At 45.2% G+C, this 20,758-nt stretch overlaps 1 protein-coding gene across 1 annotated transcript in view; it reads left to right on the top strand.

Annotated features, from left to right (window-relative positions):
- The window catches only part of kazna (kazrin, periplakin interacting protein a), a 158,698-nt gene that overhangs the window by 91,791 nt on the left and 46,149 nt on the right, over positions 1–20,758 (top strand). Inside the window, exon 2 of the mRNA XM_083641896.1 lies at positions 4,907–5,017. Within this exon, the coding sequence (XP_083498022.1) occupies positions 4,907–5,017 (111 nt within the window). The remainder of the gene's footprint in view (positions 1–4,906; positions 5,018–20,758) is intronic.

The raw sequence follows: 20,758 nt of genomic DNA on the forward strand, positions 1-20,758 counted from the left end.
TCCATCAACAGAAACACAATGACACAGCTGCAAAACAGACATGCTGCTTGCAGTATTACCTAATGTAATAAGAATAAATGCACATAATCAGGTATATCTATTATGTGGCTTATCACTTCCTATTTACCATTAATGTTAACAGTATTAAACAGCGAATCAAGCAGAGACACGGCCAATCAAATGTACACACAATCATTTTGTCTGTTAACTCCATCGTCCTTCTCAATAGATATTGAGAACATAACTGGTTGGACGTTCACGCACACAGGAAAAAGGGGAGAAACATGTCAAATAATCCCATGAAACGTCACACACCACTGACACCAGTGAGCGCTTCCATCTGATGCTTGATTGGTCGGGTGTGCGTGTGCATGTGCCACCAGCGCAGAAGTCCGCATGGGACTTTATTAACTACAAAAACGACCCAAAAAAAAAAAAAAACTGTCTTTATCAATTAAAAAGTCTGAGTCCTCATCTCCAACTTCCGAGTCCAAGTCGAGTCACGAGTCCTGGAAATGAGCCTAGGACTTGTCTGAGTCTGAGTACTAGAATATTATCTACCTACCTACCTACACATACATTATACATACAGTACCTAGAGTACCTGTCTGATCTGTCTAATCAGTCTCTCTGACTGTGTATCCATCATCTATACACAGTATCTGCTTGCTCTGCTATGTTTTTGGACCTCAGTGAGTTGATATGGACCACTAGATGGATGTGAGGCACTATAGGACCTTAGCAGACCCAAATATTCAGTGTGCTGCTGAAAAGGACATTGATTCAGAGGCCTGACCAGTGACCCAGGAAATGCTACAACGAGCTCCTTGATAACTCCTTTGGGGGGAAACATGTTTTTTCATCACTACAGGGTCTGCACCTGATCCTGATTCATTGTTGCATTGACAGTTACATTATATTCTTTGTGCCGCAACCTCCACAATCTCCTCCAAATACATGTACCTGTTTGCAGGGAAATGTGTCGTCTTCAAACTGCACTATAGGAAAGACTTGTATGTAAAAAATACACCTGTCTTGTCGGCCTAAATCACAAAAGGGGGTTGCAACAGAGAAGAGTCCCCCGCCCCCCCACCACCAATTGAGACATCATAGATTTGCCGTATTTTCACAAATATTATTTATTAATTATTTTTAAAAATTATTTATGGAGGATTAAATTAGTTCAGACAGAACACTGAAGTCGTGCATGCCATCAGCTGATCCATGTCAGCTGACTCTTAAAATCACCAATCACGTTCAAGCAAGGCGGAGGCATAGCTGACACCTCACACTCTCACTCAGCTGGCTGCTGTTGACGCAAGTTGACGCAAGTGCAAAACTCCCCACACCACCCAGACCCTCTGCTGGTTTTATGTTATGGTTTTCATATTATTGAATGATATATCATATCTACTATGACTTGGGGTTTTTATTGCGCTCCCTGCAGAATCTCTCGCTTGCTGATTGCATTCATTCCTCGAGCAAAAGCCCTTTCCGTCAAATACAACTGTGTCACCATTTGTTACTCTAAATGGTCCAAACTCTCTTTGACATAAATGTGATTTTGCTGTATGGTTCCTCGTTGGAAATATTCTCACAGGAATTGTCAAAATCGAAACTAAAAAGCAATATGCAAGAATTGCAATAAACCAACGAGTGGTGTGTCCAGAGAAAACTGGACTTGCGACTATATAGCTGAACCTGATGTGAGAAGATTTCCAAGAGCAGTTCCACCCCCATCAGCCACTAAGAAAATGAAATGTATATCGATTTGATTTGATTTGAAACAGTAGCTCTTGCGCTGCCATTTGGGAACAAAGTCGCGACACAACCTGAGTTCACTCCGCAGACCACAGCACACACCATCCTTTCTCCTTCCACTCACATCTTCTCTCCATCCTCATCAAGCCCCATCATGTTCATGTTCTACCTTCTTTGCATCCATTGACTGTATCCCTTTCCCTTTCATCCACCTTGGATACATTTCTAAGTGCCATTGAGAGCCTGTGAAGGGCACGACGCACGGGGAGATAACACATCTCCATGAGACTACAGTGTGACTGTATAGGCAGCGACTTCAAGGTAGCAGATAGGTATGCGCTCTGAATTTCCACATCATTCAAAACACTGACAACTGTGTTCCTGACGCCAGGGGCGGCACTTTGAGTGAGTTTGAAAAATTCTACGCTCGCACGGCGTGGGGTGGCAAAGTGTTGCGTATAATGATTTGAAAAAAAAACCCAGCCTTCACACGCGCTCTTACCGATCAGCAGAGGTGGGCCAGCAAGCCAGGCTGTCGTTAGCAGCCTTCTAAAGTCCATCTCGACAAGCGTGATGCTAATCCAGCTGTAATGACCTCCAGCTCTTCATCCACACATCTGGGCTCAATTACTGCAAATAATTCACCACTGGCTTCATAGAGACACTGCATGAAATAGGCCACACCTAAAAAAAAAAAAAAAGCTCCGTTCATTTCCACACACCAGCGTCATTTTCCTTGAATTAAACATAGCTAAAAGCTGTTGTGTGGTGAGCTGCGCAGACAACAAATGTAAAAAATCGCCAGTTAAAGTTTTTTTGTACTCCCGAGCAAAACAAGGAAGCCATTGGGAATTGGCGTGAAGAAAAATGTGGATCTAGCTGTCAAGGAAGTAAGTTGGAGCGTTCATCTTCCGTATATACGTGTAAAAGTGTGATTGTATTCTTGTCAGCTACGACTATTCTTAAAAAGTGCCAAAAAAAGGTGTTATAAATCATTTTGGAGAGCTTGGAGAGTGAAGTTGCAGTGAGGTATTATATCTATATAAACTATAGTTAGCTGGAATGTGAATTGTACTGTGTGTGAGTAGATCTAATCTCTAGCCTATACGCAGCACTTAAACGCTACATATGGAGTTTATCATTCAGTATTTATTTTCAGACTCGGAGTGTAAAAGTATGATTCCCCCCCCCCCTTGTCAGGGACTACTCTCCTTAAAACACTTTTGTAACAGTAGGTGTCACTTTTTCCCAAAAGATGCATTATTCTGCTGTGCACTAAAACTCGTCATGTGTCTGTGGTGTGGAAGAGGGAGCGTGCAGGTGCAGGAGTGGACTGTAGCCGCTGCAGTGACACAGTGCTTTTAGCAAACACTTTCATGTGAATTGAGCGGGAGCAGTGCATTCAATATGCCTTCACTGGTGGGGAACCAAACGCATATTAGGAGCCGCTGAACCTCAACGAGAAATCAAATCACACGCTGGGCAGAAAAATGCTCAGGTGTGTTTTATGCAGATGTGTGTGCATGGCTTCATGCGTGTGAGTATGTTCATACTATGGCACTATCACTATACCCAGAAACAGCTGGATAGCAAGTTACTGTAATAATAATAATAATAATGATTGGATTTATATAGCGCCTTTCCAAGGCTCAAAGCGCTTACACAGAATCATTATTCGTTCACACCATTCGTACCGGTGGTTCAGAAGCGTGGCAGCCACACATTGGCGCTCAACGGTCCCTCCGAACCACCATCATCATTCATGTCAACATTCATACCAATCATACCAATCATACCATTCATGTCTTACATTCATACCAATCATACCAATCATACCAGGCAAGGAGGTAGTACTGTGGAGTTAGTCATCTTTGGATGGGGGAGATAGAATTCAACACATCTGTGTGAGGGATGGAGTGAATTGATTGGTGTGTGTGTGTGTGTGTGTGTGTGTGTGTGTGTGTGTGTGTAGGTGTGTAGGTGTGTGTGTGGGTGTGTGTGTGTGTGTGTGTGGGTGTGTGTGTGTGTGTGTGTGTGGGGGGGGGGTGTGTACCTCATTGTATCGCCTGCACACATCTAGAATTCCACCTGCAGTGTAGTTTTATGTGCATACAGTATGGAGGGAAACCATTCATATACAGACAAATATGCATTTTGAGTGTATGCATGCTCTCTCTCTCTGTTTGAATACATGCATACATACACATGCACAAATAGGATACATTTGCATATATATTTTTGCATTTGTATTCTTTATTTTTTATTCTTTATGTACCTGGATTTGTGCTATGTTTTGTCTATGTGTGTGGTGTCTTATGCCATGCTGCTGTAACAATTTGAATTCTTCTCTGGGATTAATTAAATTCTTATCTATCTAACTAATCTCCCTTGTCTTAATTTCGATCTCCATCGTCTTGATATAGTACACTGTAGAAATCACTTTCTATGTTGCTTGAATATTTCCTTTTAAAATGCTTCAAATGTACTTGGACATTCCTTCAAAGATGTCATGCCTGTCCTTGACGAGCTCCTTCACAGACATTTAAATAACACACCCAGTTTTCACCAGGCTATATAGAACCAACTGTTCACAGTTTAAAATGTGCTTGGCTGTTAGATAATTCAGGATGTGGAGGTTGTAAACCTTTGTCGTGATCTTAATGATTAATGTGCAACACAACAGAAACTTAAATTAAGAATAATTTCCACAGTCCTGCTTATATTTAGGTAGACTCTTCAGGCTTAATAAACATCATCCACAGCCTTCCCCCCCAATGTGCTCCTTTTTATGACCACATAATTATGCTAAGTAATCAGAGTTGGAGTCAAACTGCATAGTCTTTAATTTGAATATGAGCCTAATTAGTTTATCAAGTTTCTTTTTTAATTGCAACACAGCCAGGGAAAAATAAATTCACAATTGCTTTGCTCTTTTGTCTTTGCTAATCTTCCTTTAGGGAAATGTAGTTGAAACACACAGGCTACTCGACTAAATCCCCTGATTTTTTGTCCTGGTCATGAGATTTCATAGAATTTCCAATCTCTCTTCCCGTCCCCAAAGCGGATAGATTCCTCTGTGCTCTGTGTGATTTCCACATCCGTATGCTGGGTCAAAGAACTCTGTTGTTGTTTGCTCCTCCCACAGATCCCTCTCCTCTCCACCGGGGGCAGAAGCCACCAGCCACTGACCTTTGCTACAAGAGTGAAATCAGCAGCCTCATGGACTTCAACTCTCCAGACTCCTCCCTGGACAAAGGTAAGACCCAGACCCAGTGGTGGGGCTGACACACACACACACACACACACACACACACACACACACACACACACACACACACACACACACACAGTACACAATGCGAGCATGCAGACATCAAGGTACAAGGTCCTTAAAGTCCTTGAATTGAACTTTTCAAAATGTAAGTACTGGAATACCTAGAGAATTAGCCTATTATGATTTAAATCATAATATTAAAGAAATATATAAATATATATATATATATATATATATATAAAGACCAATGCATTCTGGGAAAGGCAACTTAAAAGCATGTGAACCTGTGAAATGAAATGTGGTAAGGTTTAGGGAAATGTTTCTTGCTTTTGTGCAGAGTCCTTATCAACAGAAAAAATTGTGCTGTAAAAAGTCTTTGAATTTGAAATAATAATGTCACTATGAACCCTGACACACATATCTGTGCCAGCTGATAAGACTGTACTCTTGGCCACTGAGCAAAACGCACAAGAGCAGCTCAAAGGATGAAGTGCCTTGCTCAAGGGTGCACCAGGATTTCATTATGGGGTGAGAGCAACTCACCAGTGTCACCAGCTCCTCTCCCAACCCAACATTTTGTTTTGCTCCTCTCAGCTTCTGTTGGAGTAACGAGCGTCTGTTAGCATGTTATTGTTGCTAACGAGGGGCTGTTGCTGCAGTCCAGGTAGCCGCTGGCTGCTACACTAATGAACCCGGCGAGTCCTGCGCTTGAAAACATCACTGACACAACCGATCACACGATAACACAGACTGTTCTGTCTGCTTTACTATTTGAACGACAGACACAAGGATAATTGACCACCTGCAAGCCGGTGACCGGCTGGCAGCTATAGCCCTACTGTAGCTTGTAGCTAGTGCAGACATTTTACTCCATGCCTTCCAGCTGTGCAGTAAATGAGGCTGTGGCTTCATCCACACAGTGAACACTCTCGTGGTCCATCATTACCACTGCTGTTTGTGTTGAGGCTTCTGCTGGGAGGATCCAGCGTCACCAACCGAAACATCTCAAAGAGCAGCCTATAAACTTCAAATGTCTTGTCTTATTCCTATAGCCTCTGGTCTAGTCTCGACGCCAGACCCATGAGAGTTCTTACGCTGATACACTACGTTACTGCATGCTGCAGTCAGAGCTCTCTCTGGGTCTGGGACACTTTCCCTCTCAGCCGGCTGGTTATGGGAGGGAACCGTTCACTTGGCCAGTGATGGCTTCAGTCCTCTCCAATCAGTAACGACTTTGCGATCCGACGACACACGGGAGGCGCAGCCCATTTTTCGAACCGCTCTCTCATCGGTGCTACGACCTGTCACTCGTTCAATTTCAACCCGCCTTCGAAAACCAGCAGTGGCTGTGAACTGGCACAGAGACTCATTTATGTAGTATGCGGAGCGCAGCGATTCAACGTAATATTTGAGTCTGGGGGAGAGGACTAGCTCTTGTCTAACAGGGTGGCCCCGGACGCGTCACTGTGATCAGCTCTCCAGACCCGTCGTCTGTCTCTAGTCTGCTTCCAAGTCCAAAGCCCATTCACATGACACAAGCCTCTTTCAAGGACATGGCGCCTTGTAGAATGGATCAAAATGGCCGAATGATGGCACCAACACAAAAGCGTCTTCAGGCTCGTGCGCGCTGCTCGGCTTCCAGCTCCAGTATGGCTCTCCAGTGTCACCCCCAAGGGCCTTCTCTCTCATTAGTGTCCTGCTTAGGGGTCCATCAGACTGCCAGTCCTCCCTCCCTTCTCTCCGGTTAGTGGCTGTCGATGGCGTGATGTGATGTCGGATCACATAGTGCCGTCATTGTTGGAGAAGACCAGAGCAACGTTGTGGTTCATTTGACGCGTTGGTCCAAGTGCAGCGGATCAGAGGGCAGCTTTTCACTGCAGCTGTCTGTGTCCAATCGATGATACAGGATGTGTGGAAGGTTTGAGAGAACTTGTGAAACGGTTTTATTTTACGATGGGGAGTCATATGGAAGCCTCCTATGGGTGGATTAATGGATATACATTCTTAAATGCATACACACACACACACACACACACACACACACACACACACACACACACACACACACACACACACACACACACACACACACACACACACACACACACACACACACACACACACACACTCTTCTGCAGCATAACCAGCTGGAGTATTTGGTTCTATGGATGTTTCCTGGGTGCTGAAAATGTGCAGACTCAGGAAAAACACACGTACACACAACAACCCCTGCAGTGACCACGGCTGCTGCGTATATTCACCACAAGTTTCATCAGAATGAGAACAGGGAATATGGAGTGCTGCTGTGGTATCAGCACATTCATCTCAGGTCTGCTCTGCAATAGAAGAGAGACAGAGAGAGAGAGAGAGAGAGAGAGAGAGAGAGAGAGAGGGAGAGAGAGAGACAGAGAGAGAGAGTAAGAGAGAGAGATGTGAGAAAGAGACAGAGAGGAGAGAGAGAGAGAGAGAGAGAGAGAGAGAGAGAGATGTGAGAAAGAGAGAGAGAGGAGAGAGAGAGAGAGAGCTGTGAGCACCATATCATTATGGAGACAGGTGCTGCTTCTGCACATTACCTGACACTGATGTCACTAGCTGGGTGAAGCTTGGCCGTGCTGTAATGGGGGAATTGAAGAGCAAGAAGTCAAAGGGGTGGAACAGAGAGAAGAGGTGGAGAGAGAGAAGAGGTGGAGAGATACACATATACATATACATATACATATACATCAAGCTGCTGTTCACTTTTAAGATTGTTAAGAATTTTGTTCCTATGTATCTTAAAAGCTACTTTTCTTGTGTGAGTGAGCGTCACCAGTATTCTACGAGAGGCAGTTCTACTGATTTCATCCCTATCAGATTTAGGACCCTGATGGGGAGGAACTCGTTCAAATATAATGCAGCGACTCAATGGAACATGTTACCTTCGTGCTTGAAACTGAGTGAGTCTATCTGCACTTTTAAAAAAGGCTTAAAAAATTGGTTACAAACATCCGCACTTTAAACCGTTTTATCCTGTCTTTTTTAGTTCTTGAATTGGTTATTTATTTATGGTATAGCTGGTCTTTTATTTTATTGATTGATATGTTTAGTTCTAGTTTTTATTTTTTTATTTTGGTAAATTATAAACTGAGTTAGTAATTTATCTTTTAATGGAGTTGTATTAGTTTTAAATTATGCTCCCACTTGCACTTCTTTGTTACACATATTTACGTTGTCTGTCTTGTCTCCATGGGGACCACAATGGAAATAAGCCTTCGGGCTTTATTGTGTTTTTATCCTCGGTGATATGTTGTCTTATGTCCTGTTTTTATCACCAAATAAAGTCAATCAATCAATCAATCAGAGAGAAGAGGTGGAGAGAGAGAAGAGGTGGAGAGAGAGAAGAGGTGGAACAGAGAGAAGAGGTGGAGAGAGAGAGAGAGAGAGAGGTGAAGAGCAAGGCCAAATGTTGCCCAAAGCGTAACTGCACAGTGTCTGCTTAGTATGTAGTCTGAATAACAAGACTTACAGTATACTGTGAGGGAGGGAGAGAGACATAGTGAGAGAGAGGGGGAGAGAGAGAGAGAGAGAGAGCATGAAAAGAACAAGACAGAGGGGGAGTGAGAAGGTGTGTGTGTGTGGGGGGGGTTGTGGCTCTGCTGAGCTGTGATGTTGAACCCCTGCAGCCCTCTCGTAGGCACTGGGAGAGTGGCATTTTAATTGCCCCCAGCAACAATAGCCCTGCCTCTCCGCTGTAATACCCCTGCCTCTCCACTGTAATACCCCTGCCTCTCCACTGGGATTACCCAAAACAGGAATAGCTACTCAAAAATGGTCCCACCGCGATGACTATGGTGGGTTCAGAGTGGAGTGGACCTTTTTTTTCTTTCTTTTTTTCCTGTTAGTCGTTTGATTGGATGATGCCAGAACGCATTCAGGGGCCCACCCAAAAAATTAGTATTGTTGGAATTGTCATCTTCAAAAGTGTATTTGGAAGTGATCATGCTCACATTGTGATCACAATTCTGGACCCAGTCCGGCCCCATCATCTGCAGAAGAGCAACGAGAGGGAGAGGAAAAGGAAACATAACGCAGACATAGAAGGAATGGACTTAAATCATGTTTTGTTTAGTTTCTTTCTGGTGTGGACTCAAAGTGATGCCATCTCGTAAAATGTCAACCACAGCCTAACAACGACCATGTGCTGCACTTATATATGATGCAGCAGAAAATCATAGAAATCCCCCAGTAGCACAAGTTTCTGACAGCCTCTCTGCCTCCACTGAGCCTTTCCAACATCTGTTTCCCTCCTCTCTCTCTCTCTATTCCCATACAGGTCAATGCTGAGGCAGGTTGCACCATCGAGCTATATATATATCCGTTAGATCGTCAACAGTGTGCAAAGTTTGACTTTGCCAAACCCAACATTTACACCTCAAATCCAGATCTAAATATACATCGACACACGCACATCCGGCACAGCCAATGTGCTTCCACACTTGATCCATTCTGTTGCAGTGATGGTTGCTAGTCAGCTCACGTTGCTAGTCTGAGTGTTTTGCGTGATGTGTGCTGCTGCTATCAATGCTTCCAAAATTTGCCGGCTCTCAGACTGTCTGAAAATGCTCCTCGGTGCACGTGGCTTTTTTAGTCGGCTGGGTAAACGGATCAGATACAGCAGGTGTGCATTCAATTTACTCTGACTCTGATAGCTCAGCAAGTCTTCAATCTGCCCTTAATACAATAGTGTCCCCAAAGCTCAAAGCCGAAATGTATTTTGAAAAGGCCCGGCTGCTCTAAAATACTATGAAAGGGCTATTAGGTGAAAAGCTTCTTCATGCAGTCACTCGAAGTGAAGTGAGATCTTGTCATTTAATTCAAACTCAACCTTGTTGAAATGAAATGGTTCAATCAACTCACTGTCATCTGCTATCTCCTGCTATCTCCCCTCTCGTACAGTAGATTGCTGTTCTGTCTATACATGAGATTATATCAACATCTAGGTCCTAGAGTTTTAGTTGTTTTTATTTACCATTATTAATAAAAACACGTGCAACGTTCAGTCTTAATTGATTGGAGGTTGATAGGAGGAGGTTATGTTTGATGCTGTTTGTCTGACCGTTGGTCTGTCTGTTAGCAGGATTACGGGGGGGGGGGGGGAATACTGGGCCGATTTTCATTTTCACTTTGTAGAAGGCCGGGTGTAGCGTGGGCCAAGGAAGAACCCATTAAATTCTGGCGCGGATCCGGATCCAACTCGTGCAATTTGCATCGCAGCAGAACTGGTCTGCGGCCTTATTGTCGGAGGTCCGCACTCTCCGAGTGCCCTTCTAGTTTCTTGGAGTCTTGGAAACTATTCCAAAATGTTCACTTAACACGTGCGCCTCATTAGGCTTTATAGCTGCAGCGCTGTGCCAACGTGTAGTCATATAACGTAGCTGTGAGTTCTTCTCAATTATTTTACCTTCTAGACTTGACCTGCAGCCTTAAGACAAGGCATACAGCCAACTGCTGCAACTGGCCGCTGGCAGTGAGAGCTTCTCCCTGTCCTTCAAATGGCTGTTAAGAAGGCCCACAGGCAGCTAATCGGAGCTTGCGTCTGGCAGTAGTGGATTGGCAGTGGAGGAGGTGATGGTTGAAAGGGATGGTGGCTGATGTGTGGAGCTGGCAGGTCTGCTGGAGGAGAGCTGAGTGGCACCTGGTTTGGCTGGCAGCTCCTTTCCTGCTGATTGCTTATAGCATGGAGGTTTGGAAGGAGGGAAGAACAGAGGGGCAAATGACACAGCTGCTGACGGAGACGAGGATGAATGAATGAATGAATTAATATTTTATTTTCGTGTCCGGCTGCACCCAGCCCATCCCTTACGGGATTATTCAGACACATTTTAAAGACAACAATTTTTCCAGTGCCAACACACTGACACAAAATAATAAACAGTATAAATACAATATATGACTCCAGTCAGACCTACACAAACTTTTTTCTTTCTTTCTTTTTTTTTTAGCCTAACTATTCAAGATAGAGTGAAGGGGGGCAAAAAAAGAAAAAGAGTAAGAGAGAGAGAAAAGAAGAACAAGGAGAGAATAAAGACAAGACTGAGACTTGGATGTTAGCGGCTAGACAAGAGGATGCAATTTACAATACAAACCACGTGAAGAATGCTTGAAGAGGAGCTGACCCTCCCGCTCGGATCAAAGAGAAAGTGGAGAGGTTAAAAAATGGGTTACTCTAGCTACAGGGTGGAGGGAACGAGGACAGAGAGAAGATGAAGTCGGGCGAGGCAGGTCCTTCACAGAGACACAAAGAAACAACAATATAAGGTTGCAGACCTTCTAGACGCATTTCAAACAAGAAACTGCAAGTTGCCATTTTAACCCTGACCCACCCTCCCCATTCATCCACTTCTGCCTGAGGGAGTGGAGGGCAGGAAATGACAGCCCACTTGGAGGTCACAGCCAATCTGAGACCTGAGCATTCCTCACAAAAGCCCTGCAGTCACTCCTGGGTGAGCCACACGAGGCAGCAGCACACTCTGCAGCTGTTTGCTTACCTGTCTTTATTCCGTGAGATATGGACGTATCGAGTCCAAATGAGTTACGACAAAAGTCAACGTCTTTAGTGTTCTGTGGAACCTGGTTTCGAAAGCCTTTCCTATCCAAATATTGAGTTTCTCAATGTCCTGTTTTGTGCCCGAGCAGCACTGGAGAACATCCATTGTGAGTTCAAGTGTTTTATTATGACTCAACCCACCACAACTAAGACTGTTTAACCTCGGGAGTTATTTCCATTCTATGGTGTAACATGCGCTTTCTGTTCTCTCCATTCTTCCCTTCTACTGTCTTCTACTGCACTGGTTCTCAACTGGTGGGTCGGGAAGGGGGGGTCGCGTTTTGAGTGGGTCGCGGATGTGTGTATGAAGAAAAAGAAGTTCCACTGTTTGAGAACGCCGGTGTCTGCGGGCAACATTGCTGTATTTCAGAGGCTGTATGTGGGCTCACTTTTAAAGCCAGAGTGAAGATACTGGTATCCTCTGAAACGAGAAGGCCTAAAGGCAACCATTGCTACCAAACATGTCATGCTTGCTTGCTAGCATCACCAGTTTAAAAGATTTGGGTCACGAGTTAATGACTAGGAAGAATGTGGGTCGTGAGCCTAGACCAGTTGAGAAGCGCTGTTCTACTGTTCACTATGGCTGATTTGTGTCTACACGTACAGTGTGGGCTGATCTATCGTAAAAGGCTTTTTTATTTTAGTTTTTTTTGCTTATGTGGCAAAGCAAGTGTCTATGTTGGGGAAAAAGTTGGGGATTTATGAGGAGGGGGTTTTACCATGAGCAGGTGCATTGTGTGCAGAGACAAACAGACAACAGCTTTTGTCAGCTGTCCAGCACTGAAGACAGGTAGTCGGCCATTAAAGAGATGGACACCACACTGTTCAGTAGCCAGCGAGCTGAGCTGCAGTGATAAACAGTCAACTGACCCCCCTTCCTCCACACACACACACACGCACGCACGCACGCACACACACACACACACACGCACGCACGCACACGCACACACACACACACACACACACACACACACACACACACACACACACACACTTAATTCTCAATCTTTCTCTCATTGTCTCTATTTGGCTCTCATCTCTTGCCGTACGCACAGTGAAAGCTTGACATCTTCTTGGCAGCGCTGCTCTCCTGTGAGCTGCTGCCTGAACACACTTTGCACAAAGACAAATTGGCTGCTTCTATTGATTTTCATTTAAGGCCTGTAGCGCTCTCAGCTCATCACCTGCAGTAGGTTTCCCAGAACTTCACGACAGGTGTGTTGTGTGTGTGTGTGTGTGTGCGTGCATGCGTGCACACGCGTGACGCTGGTGGTTGCATGTGCATGTGTGTTGAACCAGGTGCCACATCATTATGCAGAAAGTGCAAGGTGCGCGTCGACAGTTTGACTTGAACCACTTCCTGTCCAGCCCATCTTATCTTTAACCCCTTCCTGTCCAGCCCATCTCATCTTCATATATATACTAAAGCATGTGTGTTCCCTGGTCCCTGCAGCGTACGTGGTGTGAAGCTGTCTTGCAGTGTAAATAGGCAGCGTGTGCCAAGTGCGCTCTTTTAATTAGGAAACCCAACAGACCTGCTGATGAGCACTTTATCTTCATAAGTGTCTGGGCGCAGTTAGGCTGCAGCTGGAACACCTCCTAGTTACCTCACACAGCAGCTAGAACGTCCCACCACACCTGCAGCTGGAACACCTCCTAGTTACCTCACACAGCAGCTAGAACGTCCCACCACACCTGCAGCAAAGAGTCACTCATTATGTTGCATCATCTCTACTGAACACGTGGCCGTGCTTCTTCTGCGAACATATTTCATGCTAGTTGTTTGCAGGTTACTTATTCAAAGATGCTCACATAATTCTTAACACTTTTCCAGTCCTGCAGATTCGAACACAGAGGCTCGGAGGGCTCAGAGGGATGATGCTAACCTGCTAGCGTGGCCCTGATTTAAATAGACCCTTTTGTCAGAAAGTGATCGTCTTTTTGGCCTGGAGCGCAACAGCGCTACATGTATATCTCCAAATGTCCCTCCGTGGCAACGCACTGCAAGGATCAGAACCACCCGGTTTAGCAAGTCCTTTGTTCCATCTGCAATTAGACTGCTAATTGAGCGGGACAGCACAAAAAGTCAGTCTTTTCTGTTTTGTTTTTAATGTGCAATAGGGTTCAGGCCATGGAAATGTATGTGTGTGTGTGTGTGTGTGTGTGTGTGTGTGTGAGTGTGAGTGTGAGTGTGTGTGTGTGTGTGTGTGTGTGTGTGTGTGTGTGTGTGTGTGTGTGTGTGTGTGTGTGTGTGTGTGTGTGTGTGTGAGAGAGAGAGAAAGGGAGGGCGTATGAATGTTAATGTATTATTGGACAGGTGTGTGTGTGTGAGAGAGAGAGAGAGAGAGAGAAAGGGAGGGTGTATGAATGTTAGTGTATTGTACATTGGACAGAGGCATATATGTGGCATAATGTATCTGAGACTCTTATGTCTTATGCGCTTCAATGTTTTGATGTCCTTATGTGTTTTGATGTGTTTTGATGTTTGCACCTTTGACCACCTGAATGTCCCTATTATGGGGATAATACAGTTTACCTTGACCATAGGCATACGAACCAAGTGATTTAATCCGTGCGCTCCTTTCTAGTAATAATAATAAACTAAGAACTTTACGTTCCATGTTCTGTCATCTATTATTCCAGTTTTCTGAAGTTCATTGGTCGGCCATAGCACACCCACACACTCCAGCCATATGCAAGGTTTTGAGCAGTTTTGACCTGGCCTTGTTGCATGCTGTGGTCAGGCATTTAAGGCAGTGCCCTGCAATAACTTCTCAGCACCATTCTCTCAATAACTTTACAGCCAACGCTTTCACATGATAAATGACCTTATTAAGCCTTTTCTCACACTCCTTTCTCCACAATGGGAATTGCTGAGTCATCTCTAATTTTCGGCGTTGTCATCTCCAGGCGTTGGCTCCTCTGCACAGGCACATGCTGTCATTTATAGTTAATATAAATGACCTGCTTTTACACGGACAAAAAGACATTCATTCCCCCCTTTCCATGGAATGGTCTTGACTGTAAGTTGGATGAAAAGCGGGAGGAAATCAGTTTTTGAAATGAATTCCAATTGTCTATGACAAAGAAATCTTCTTCTTCCTCCTCCATAACTGATAATCACCCTTTGAGCGTTATCATGGAGTGAAATCAACACATGTTCACAGCACAAGGCCTCTCATCCCCGCAAGAATGCAGCTCCTATTCAGCGGCTGTATTTCCCGCATTAATCAGTGCATGTCAGTTAGGCCCAGAGGAGGGGGCGGGGCATGTCAGTTAGGCCCAGAGGAGGGGGCGGGGCCTGTCAGTTAGGCCCAGATGAGGGGGCGGGGCCTGTCAGTTAGGCGCAGAGGAGGGGGCGGGGCCTATCAGTTAGGCGCAGAGGAGGCGGCCGGGCCTATCAGTTATGCACAGAGGAGGGGGCGGGGCCTATCAGTTAGGTGCAGAGGAGGGGGCGGGGCCTATCAGTTAGGCACAGAGGAGGGGCCAGCTGAGGTGGAGGCTGGCTACAGCCTTTGAGCAGGCGGTATTCAATTTCCTCACTTTGTCCATTATGCATGGACACAACAAGAGCTCATTTTCTTTGGGCCGGCTTTATTGTTTGGAAGAGAGGAGTGGTGTTTGTGTGTGTGTGTGTGTGTGTGTGTGTGTGTGTGTGTGTGTGTGTGGTGAATGATTCTCACATGGCACGCTTTGCAGAAGAGGCTGGATGAGACGCTTCTGGCAGTGCTGCTGCTGCTGAATTCTGAAATCATAACAAACAATGGACGCCATAGGCAATGCTGTGTGTATAGAGAGAACACACTCACTTAGTGCATCATTGATATACACACAGGGCCTTCTGACACCAGCACTGGCTAAACATGCAGGAGGACTGAAATCATACTTTTCCAAATGCCCACAGCTTTGTGACGACTCATGGAAAAAGAGCTGGGCTGAAGTACTATACGCCACAGTTGGGTGAAATGCTCTTCCGATGTGTGGGCGGGGGCTACGCTATGCTAATAGTAGCATAGAGACACTGCGTAGCGCGTCATCATTCAGAAACAAAAACAAAAACTCCCCCCCCAATCCTGGCGTTCTCCTATGTCGCGTGCATGCATGGTCGCGTGTTGCACACAAAGATCATATATACGTAAGATGACCACTCCAACTTACTTCCTTGACATCTAGATCCACATTTTTCTTCTCGACAATTCTCAATGACTTCCTTGTTTTGCTCGTGAGTACAAAAAAATGTTAATTGGCGATTTTGTTGTCTGCGCAGCCCACCACACAACAGCTTTTAGCCATGTTTACATCATACAGAAAATGACGCTGGTGTGTGGAAGTGAATGGAGAGCTTTCCCCCATGATGGGCGTGGCCTATTTCATGCAGTGTCTCTATAGGACGAAAGGAAAATAAACTGCGATGGCAGCCAACTTCAAAACACTATTCACTCAATCTGTTTTTTGTTTTACTCCTTTTGCCAATGTGTGTGACTAATGCTTTGTGCCTACTTTGATGGCTATCGGGATTGTGCTTCTAGTCTGAGTCATGTTTATTTGAAGGAATTGCTTGCAGCCATGAACCTATCTTTATTTAATGGATAGGCTCATCAGCTTTGTTTCAAATCAAACTGAGTTTCTTCTCTTTGACATCATGGATTTCTTCTTCTGACAGTTCAGTAGATGGTGCCTTCGACAGCATGCCACTGAGAAGTTGGGTGAAACAAAGTATTAAATAACACAGATGGTTTGGACAACTAGCTCGTATGCGTGTCTGGAGTAACTGTGAAAGCTCGTTATTGATATCGATTTAGTTATTTATATCCTCACACAAACATGGATTTTGCCCATATGTCTGCTTGCTTAATTTTCCTGCCAATCAGAGAAATGACAAACACTTGATTCAACTAAAAAGTGGACAAGCTTAGAAAAACAAGCTTTTTGCAAAAAAAAGAAGGGGAAAGTAAACATCCAGGGTTTATTTTTAAAAGAGGCACTTTAATCCGCTGAATGATTAGACAATATCCTGTGTGTATCCCGTGGTTAAAGCTCGAAACAATATGTCTGGATTTAGAGTAAATCCAGACATATTGGCTAGTTTAGGCTCCTACTCTGCAGAAATCTCCATCTTAATAGTCATTGATTCTATTAGTGATGCCTAAAATGTTAATTTTATTCAAATAAATGTAGAAATCTGCCAGTGGGGTTTGAGGTCAGTGGGGTTTGATAACTTCACTTGTTTCCAATGCAAGTCAATGCGTTTTTGTCAAATCAAGTGTCAGCTTCTTGACAGTACGGCAGTCGGCCTTTATCTGATTTGTTTCAAGATGATCACCCTCATTTCTCCAACATTCCTGGGACGAGTGGAACTGCAGGAGTTATCTCACCTCACTGGCAAAATTGTAAAAAACTGTAGAAATTGCAAAAAAAAAAAAATGTTTTTTTTTAAAAGGCTGAATATGAGACTATGAAAAATAAATGTCGTAAGGTCCTTACACATCGGGAGCGTTTTTTCTTCCGTGCGATTACTTCGCACGTCAATAATATTTTCCGAACCTATATCAGTCAATGCAACCATCCATACCAACGGCGAAGTTTCGCTGAGCGTTGTTGCGGTGTTTATTTTTCCGATTTTTCAGAAATTCGCTTCCGACGTGTACACATCTGTGGCTGTGATTGACAGGTGGGTCAAAACTCACATCGCTCTTGATGTGTACGGACCTTTACTGTAAACAAATCCTATGAAATGTACAAAATCTGAAGATCGACAGCTGTGACAATGACAAAAGAGCTTCATCCCAAACTGTTAATACAACATCAAGTTCAAACCCATTCTGTGCAACTGGGCATACTGTTTCCATTTCCCAGCAGCAGCGTTCCCCTCTGCATCTGTTCATCCTGACGGCGCTCCAGCTTCTCACGGGGCCATAGGTGTTATCGGAAAGGCATTGAGTTACTGCAGTAAGACCCCCAGGCAGGTGAACAGCTGGCAGACCTGTTGCTGCACTTAGTAAGACACAGACACACTGCACAGCCAGCCTGCACACACACACACAGTGACACTCACCTGCCTGCTATCCCACACCTTTGACAGGACTCCTCCCACAACCGGTGCATGTGTGTGCGCGCCTGTCTACTCTGCATGTATGTTTGTGTGTGTGTGTGTTTGAGTAATGTGGGAAAACATAGTGACAGCAGAGTGCGCTCCTCCTCCCTACCTAGTAACCCATTGGATTGGAGGGGGGAGGGGAGGAGTGTAGTGTGTCGTTGAACCCGTGGGAGTCGCCCAGGACAGGTACACTCATGGAGAGAGAGAGAGACAGAGAGAGAGAGAGAGAGAGAGAGAGAGAGAGAGAGGGAGGGAGGGACAACTCCTGGATACATTTCCTGGATTTTAACCGAGCCTGACCTCCGTGGCAGCGCGTAGAAGTGGTCGTCGTCTGAGTGAGGGCGCCTCGCTCGCGGAAGGAAGGAAGGCGTTTGAGTTTGTGTGCGTTTGTGGTGAACGTCCCCCCCCCCCCCCCCGGCACACACCTGACCTGACAGATCCTGGAACCCTCTGGAAAACTCCCCTCGGAGGAGGGGATGAAGGCAGACGGGGAGGAGGGAAAACCTGGTGAGTGAGTGGGAAAAAAAAGGCGAGCGCGGCCGCCTCTACTCGCTGGGCTGGGAGTAGTGCGGTGTGAGTTTTCAGACAGTGCTGCGTGAGTTTTCAGACAGTGCTGCGCTTGGCTTACGAAAGCTTGTTTTGACTGACTCTCCTCAGAGGCCTGCAGTTTGGGAGATGTGTGTGTGTGTGTGTGTGTTTAATAGCTTGAAGAAGAGCAGCGCGTAACGTTCCCGTGTGTGCAGGTGTCATGTCAGCCGAGTCACCTGTTGTGGTGCCGAGCCGTTGGGAGACTTTAACCTGCCACCTAGCACCCGACCCTACTATTATGAACCGTGTTGCTTCATCTGCACTTACTTAGTCATCTTTAATGCTAGCTCTATCTAGGCCTCTTTTTTCCCTGAGCGACTTGAGAAAGAACGAGCAGGTGGAGATTCAGTGTTTTTCACTGCGAGACACGTCTGCAGGAAACACATTTGCTGCTGCAGGGGTCAAATGTCAATATTGGATTCTGAATAGGATTCTGTTTTGTTGAAACTACTTTCAGAGAATCAGAAAGACTGAAAAATACATTTTGTTTTGAGCTGCAGTAGAGACGGACAGTTTGGTCCAGTTCTTGTTCAGAGTCGGTTTGTAAGAGTTATTTGTTTGTTTTTGTTTTTTTGCCAGTGGTCAATGAATAGACCACAGTGCAATTCATCTGGGTTTTGTACGGTAACGTTTGACCCGGTTAAGACTCCAAACAACAGTGTTTTCATGGATTTGTCCCGCTGAGTCAGAAAGAAGGCATTGTGTTGTGTTGCTATAGTAAACACACTGGTCTCGCCTCATTGGCTGCACTTTTTATTCTATTTTTTCTTAGCCTGATTTAGCATGTTTTAGATTCAAGCGAGACTTTCTGCAGACTCGGGAGATTTTCAAATTGTTTTCACCTAAAAAACATGACATTGCAACAGCACAGTGTTTGGAGACGAGATGCTCTTGGTCTTGTGGGGCCGGCTTTTACTCCTGTTTTCAGCTGGTTCACTTGGACATGCCTTCTTTTCATCTCCATACCCGTGGTGCACCTGTCCTTCAACTTTGGACTAGAAACACCACAAACGGGAGAGGTCAAAGTTCACATAACAGACAAGAGTCAGAGAAGACCCCTACTCTGAATCCATAATGTTCACTTCAGTTATTTCAATTCCATGTCAGATACAAACCTATGTGCTGAAGCAAATCATATAGTTCTATAGGTATATATGAACCTTGTTTTGAGCTTTTGTTGCATGTTAGGTTATATAGGAGTTTCTGCTGAGGTTTCTGCCTTGTGCTAGTAACCCACAATTCCTGTGTGAAACGAGTCAAGCTGACTTGTATGTTTTTCAAGCAGGTCATGTAAATGTGTCTATCTTCCCCCGAGGCATGGTGGTGCTGCTGGTGACACACTTCCTGTAGTGCTGTCAAAGCAAAACAAACACCCGCAGGCTATGGATGACTGTCTTGGGCTAACCCTCACTAGCCCGGGCGTGGCTACATGTATGTGTTTGCAATAGTGCTTAATTACTCATGTTTCCTTTCAAACATTTGCATCTCTCGTTGCCCTCTTGGCTACTTGGCAAACTGGAATACACAACAACACTGGTCATGTAGGTCTTTTGCCGGGGGTTTAATCTCTGTGATATCCAAGCAGAATAAATGAGTATTCTTCCGCTTTTGATCATCAGTGGACGAAATCCCCCTCGCCTCCGGATTCCAATTCCAATTCCACTGCCTGTCAACCAGCCCCCTAAAACATCCAAAATGCCCAAGATTACATTCTTCCCCCCCCCCCCCCCTCTCTTCCCCCTTACGTCTTGGGACTGTCAGTCAAAGAGAGATCAGTGTTGTGAGACGAGTGGGATGAGTGTGTTTAACCCTGTGAGAAGTTGCCATTAACACCTCCTCGCTGTGAGACAGAAGCTGGGTGGAGACGCAGTGTGTGTGTCTCTCCACCGGTCAGCCTGTTACTGTCTGCATCCGCTGACCTGACTCACTGACGACTAGGGTGAGGCTGCACACACGCGTGTTTGTGTGCGCGCGCACGAGTGTGTGTGTTTGTGAGCGCGCATGTGTGTGTTTGTGAGCGTGTGTTTGTGTGCACGTGCGCGTGTGTGTGTGTGCGCGCGACGTGTGTGTGTGTCAGCAGGCTAGTGTCTGGCCAGGCGGCATCATTACGAGCGTGGTGGAGCCTGTTTAATTGCCTTCTGCCACTGACTGTGCTGCAGCCAGGTGACTGCAGCAAACAGCCCCCCTGGGTGGTGCTAGCGAGCTTCTTCCTGCGCTGTGGTGGCAGCCACACAACAAGTAAAGAGGCAATCAGCTGGCTGCCAAGTCGAGTAACGGTATGAATATAATGATAAAAATCACGAGTCCTACAAAGTCAGATTTGTCAATCCTTTCTGAAAGCGTTGTGTTGTTGTGGCCATCCCCGTCGATTTGAATATCTCAATCCCCGATTGCATTAGAGATTAATTTGACTGAACAAAAACTCAGATGAGAACACTTATTTTGTCAGTGT

Source organism: Poromitra crassiceps, assembly GCF_964638095.1.
Source record: "Poromitra crassiceps genome assembly, chromosome: 8".
NCBI classification, from domain to species: Eukaryota; Metazoa; Chordata; class Actinopteri; order Beryciformes; family Melamphaidae; genus Poromitra; species Poromitra crassiceps.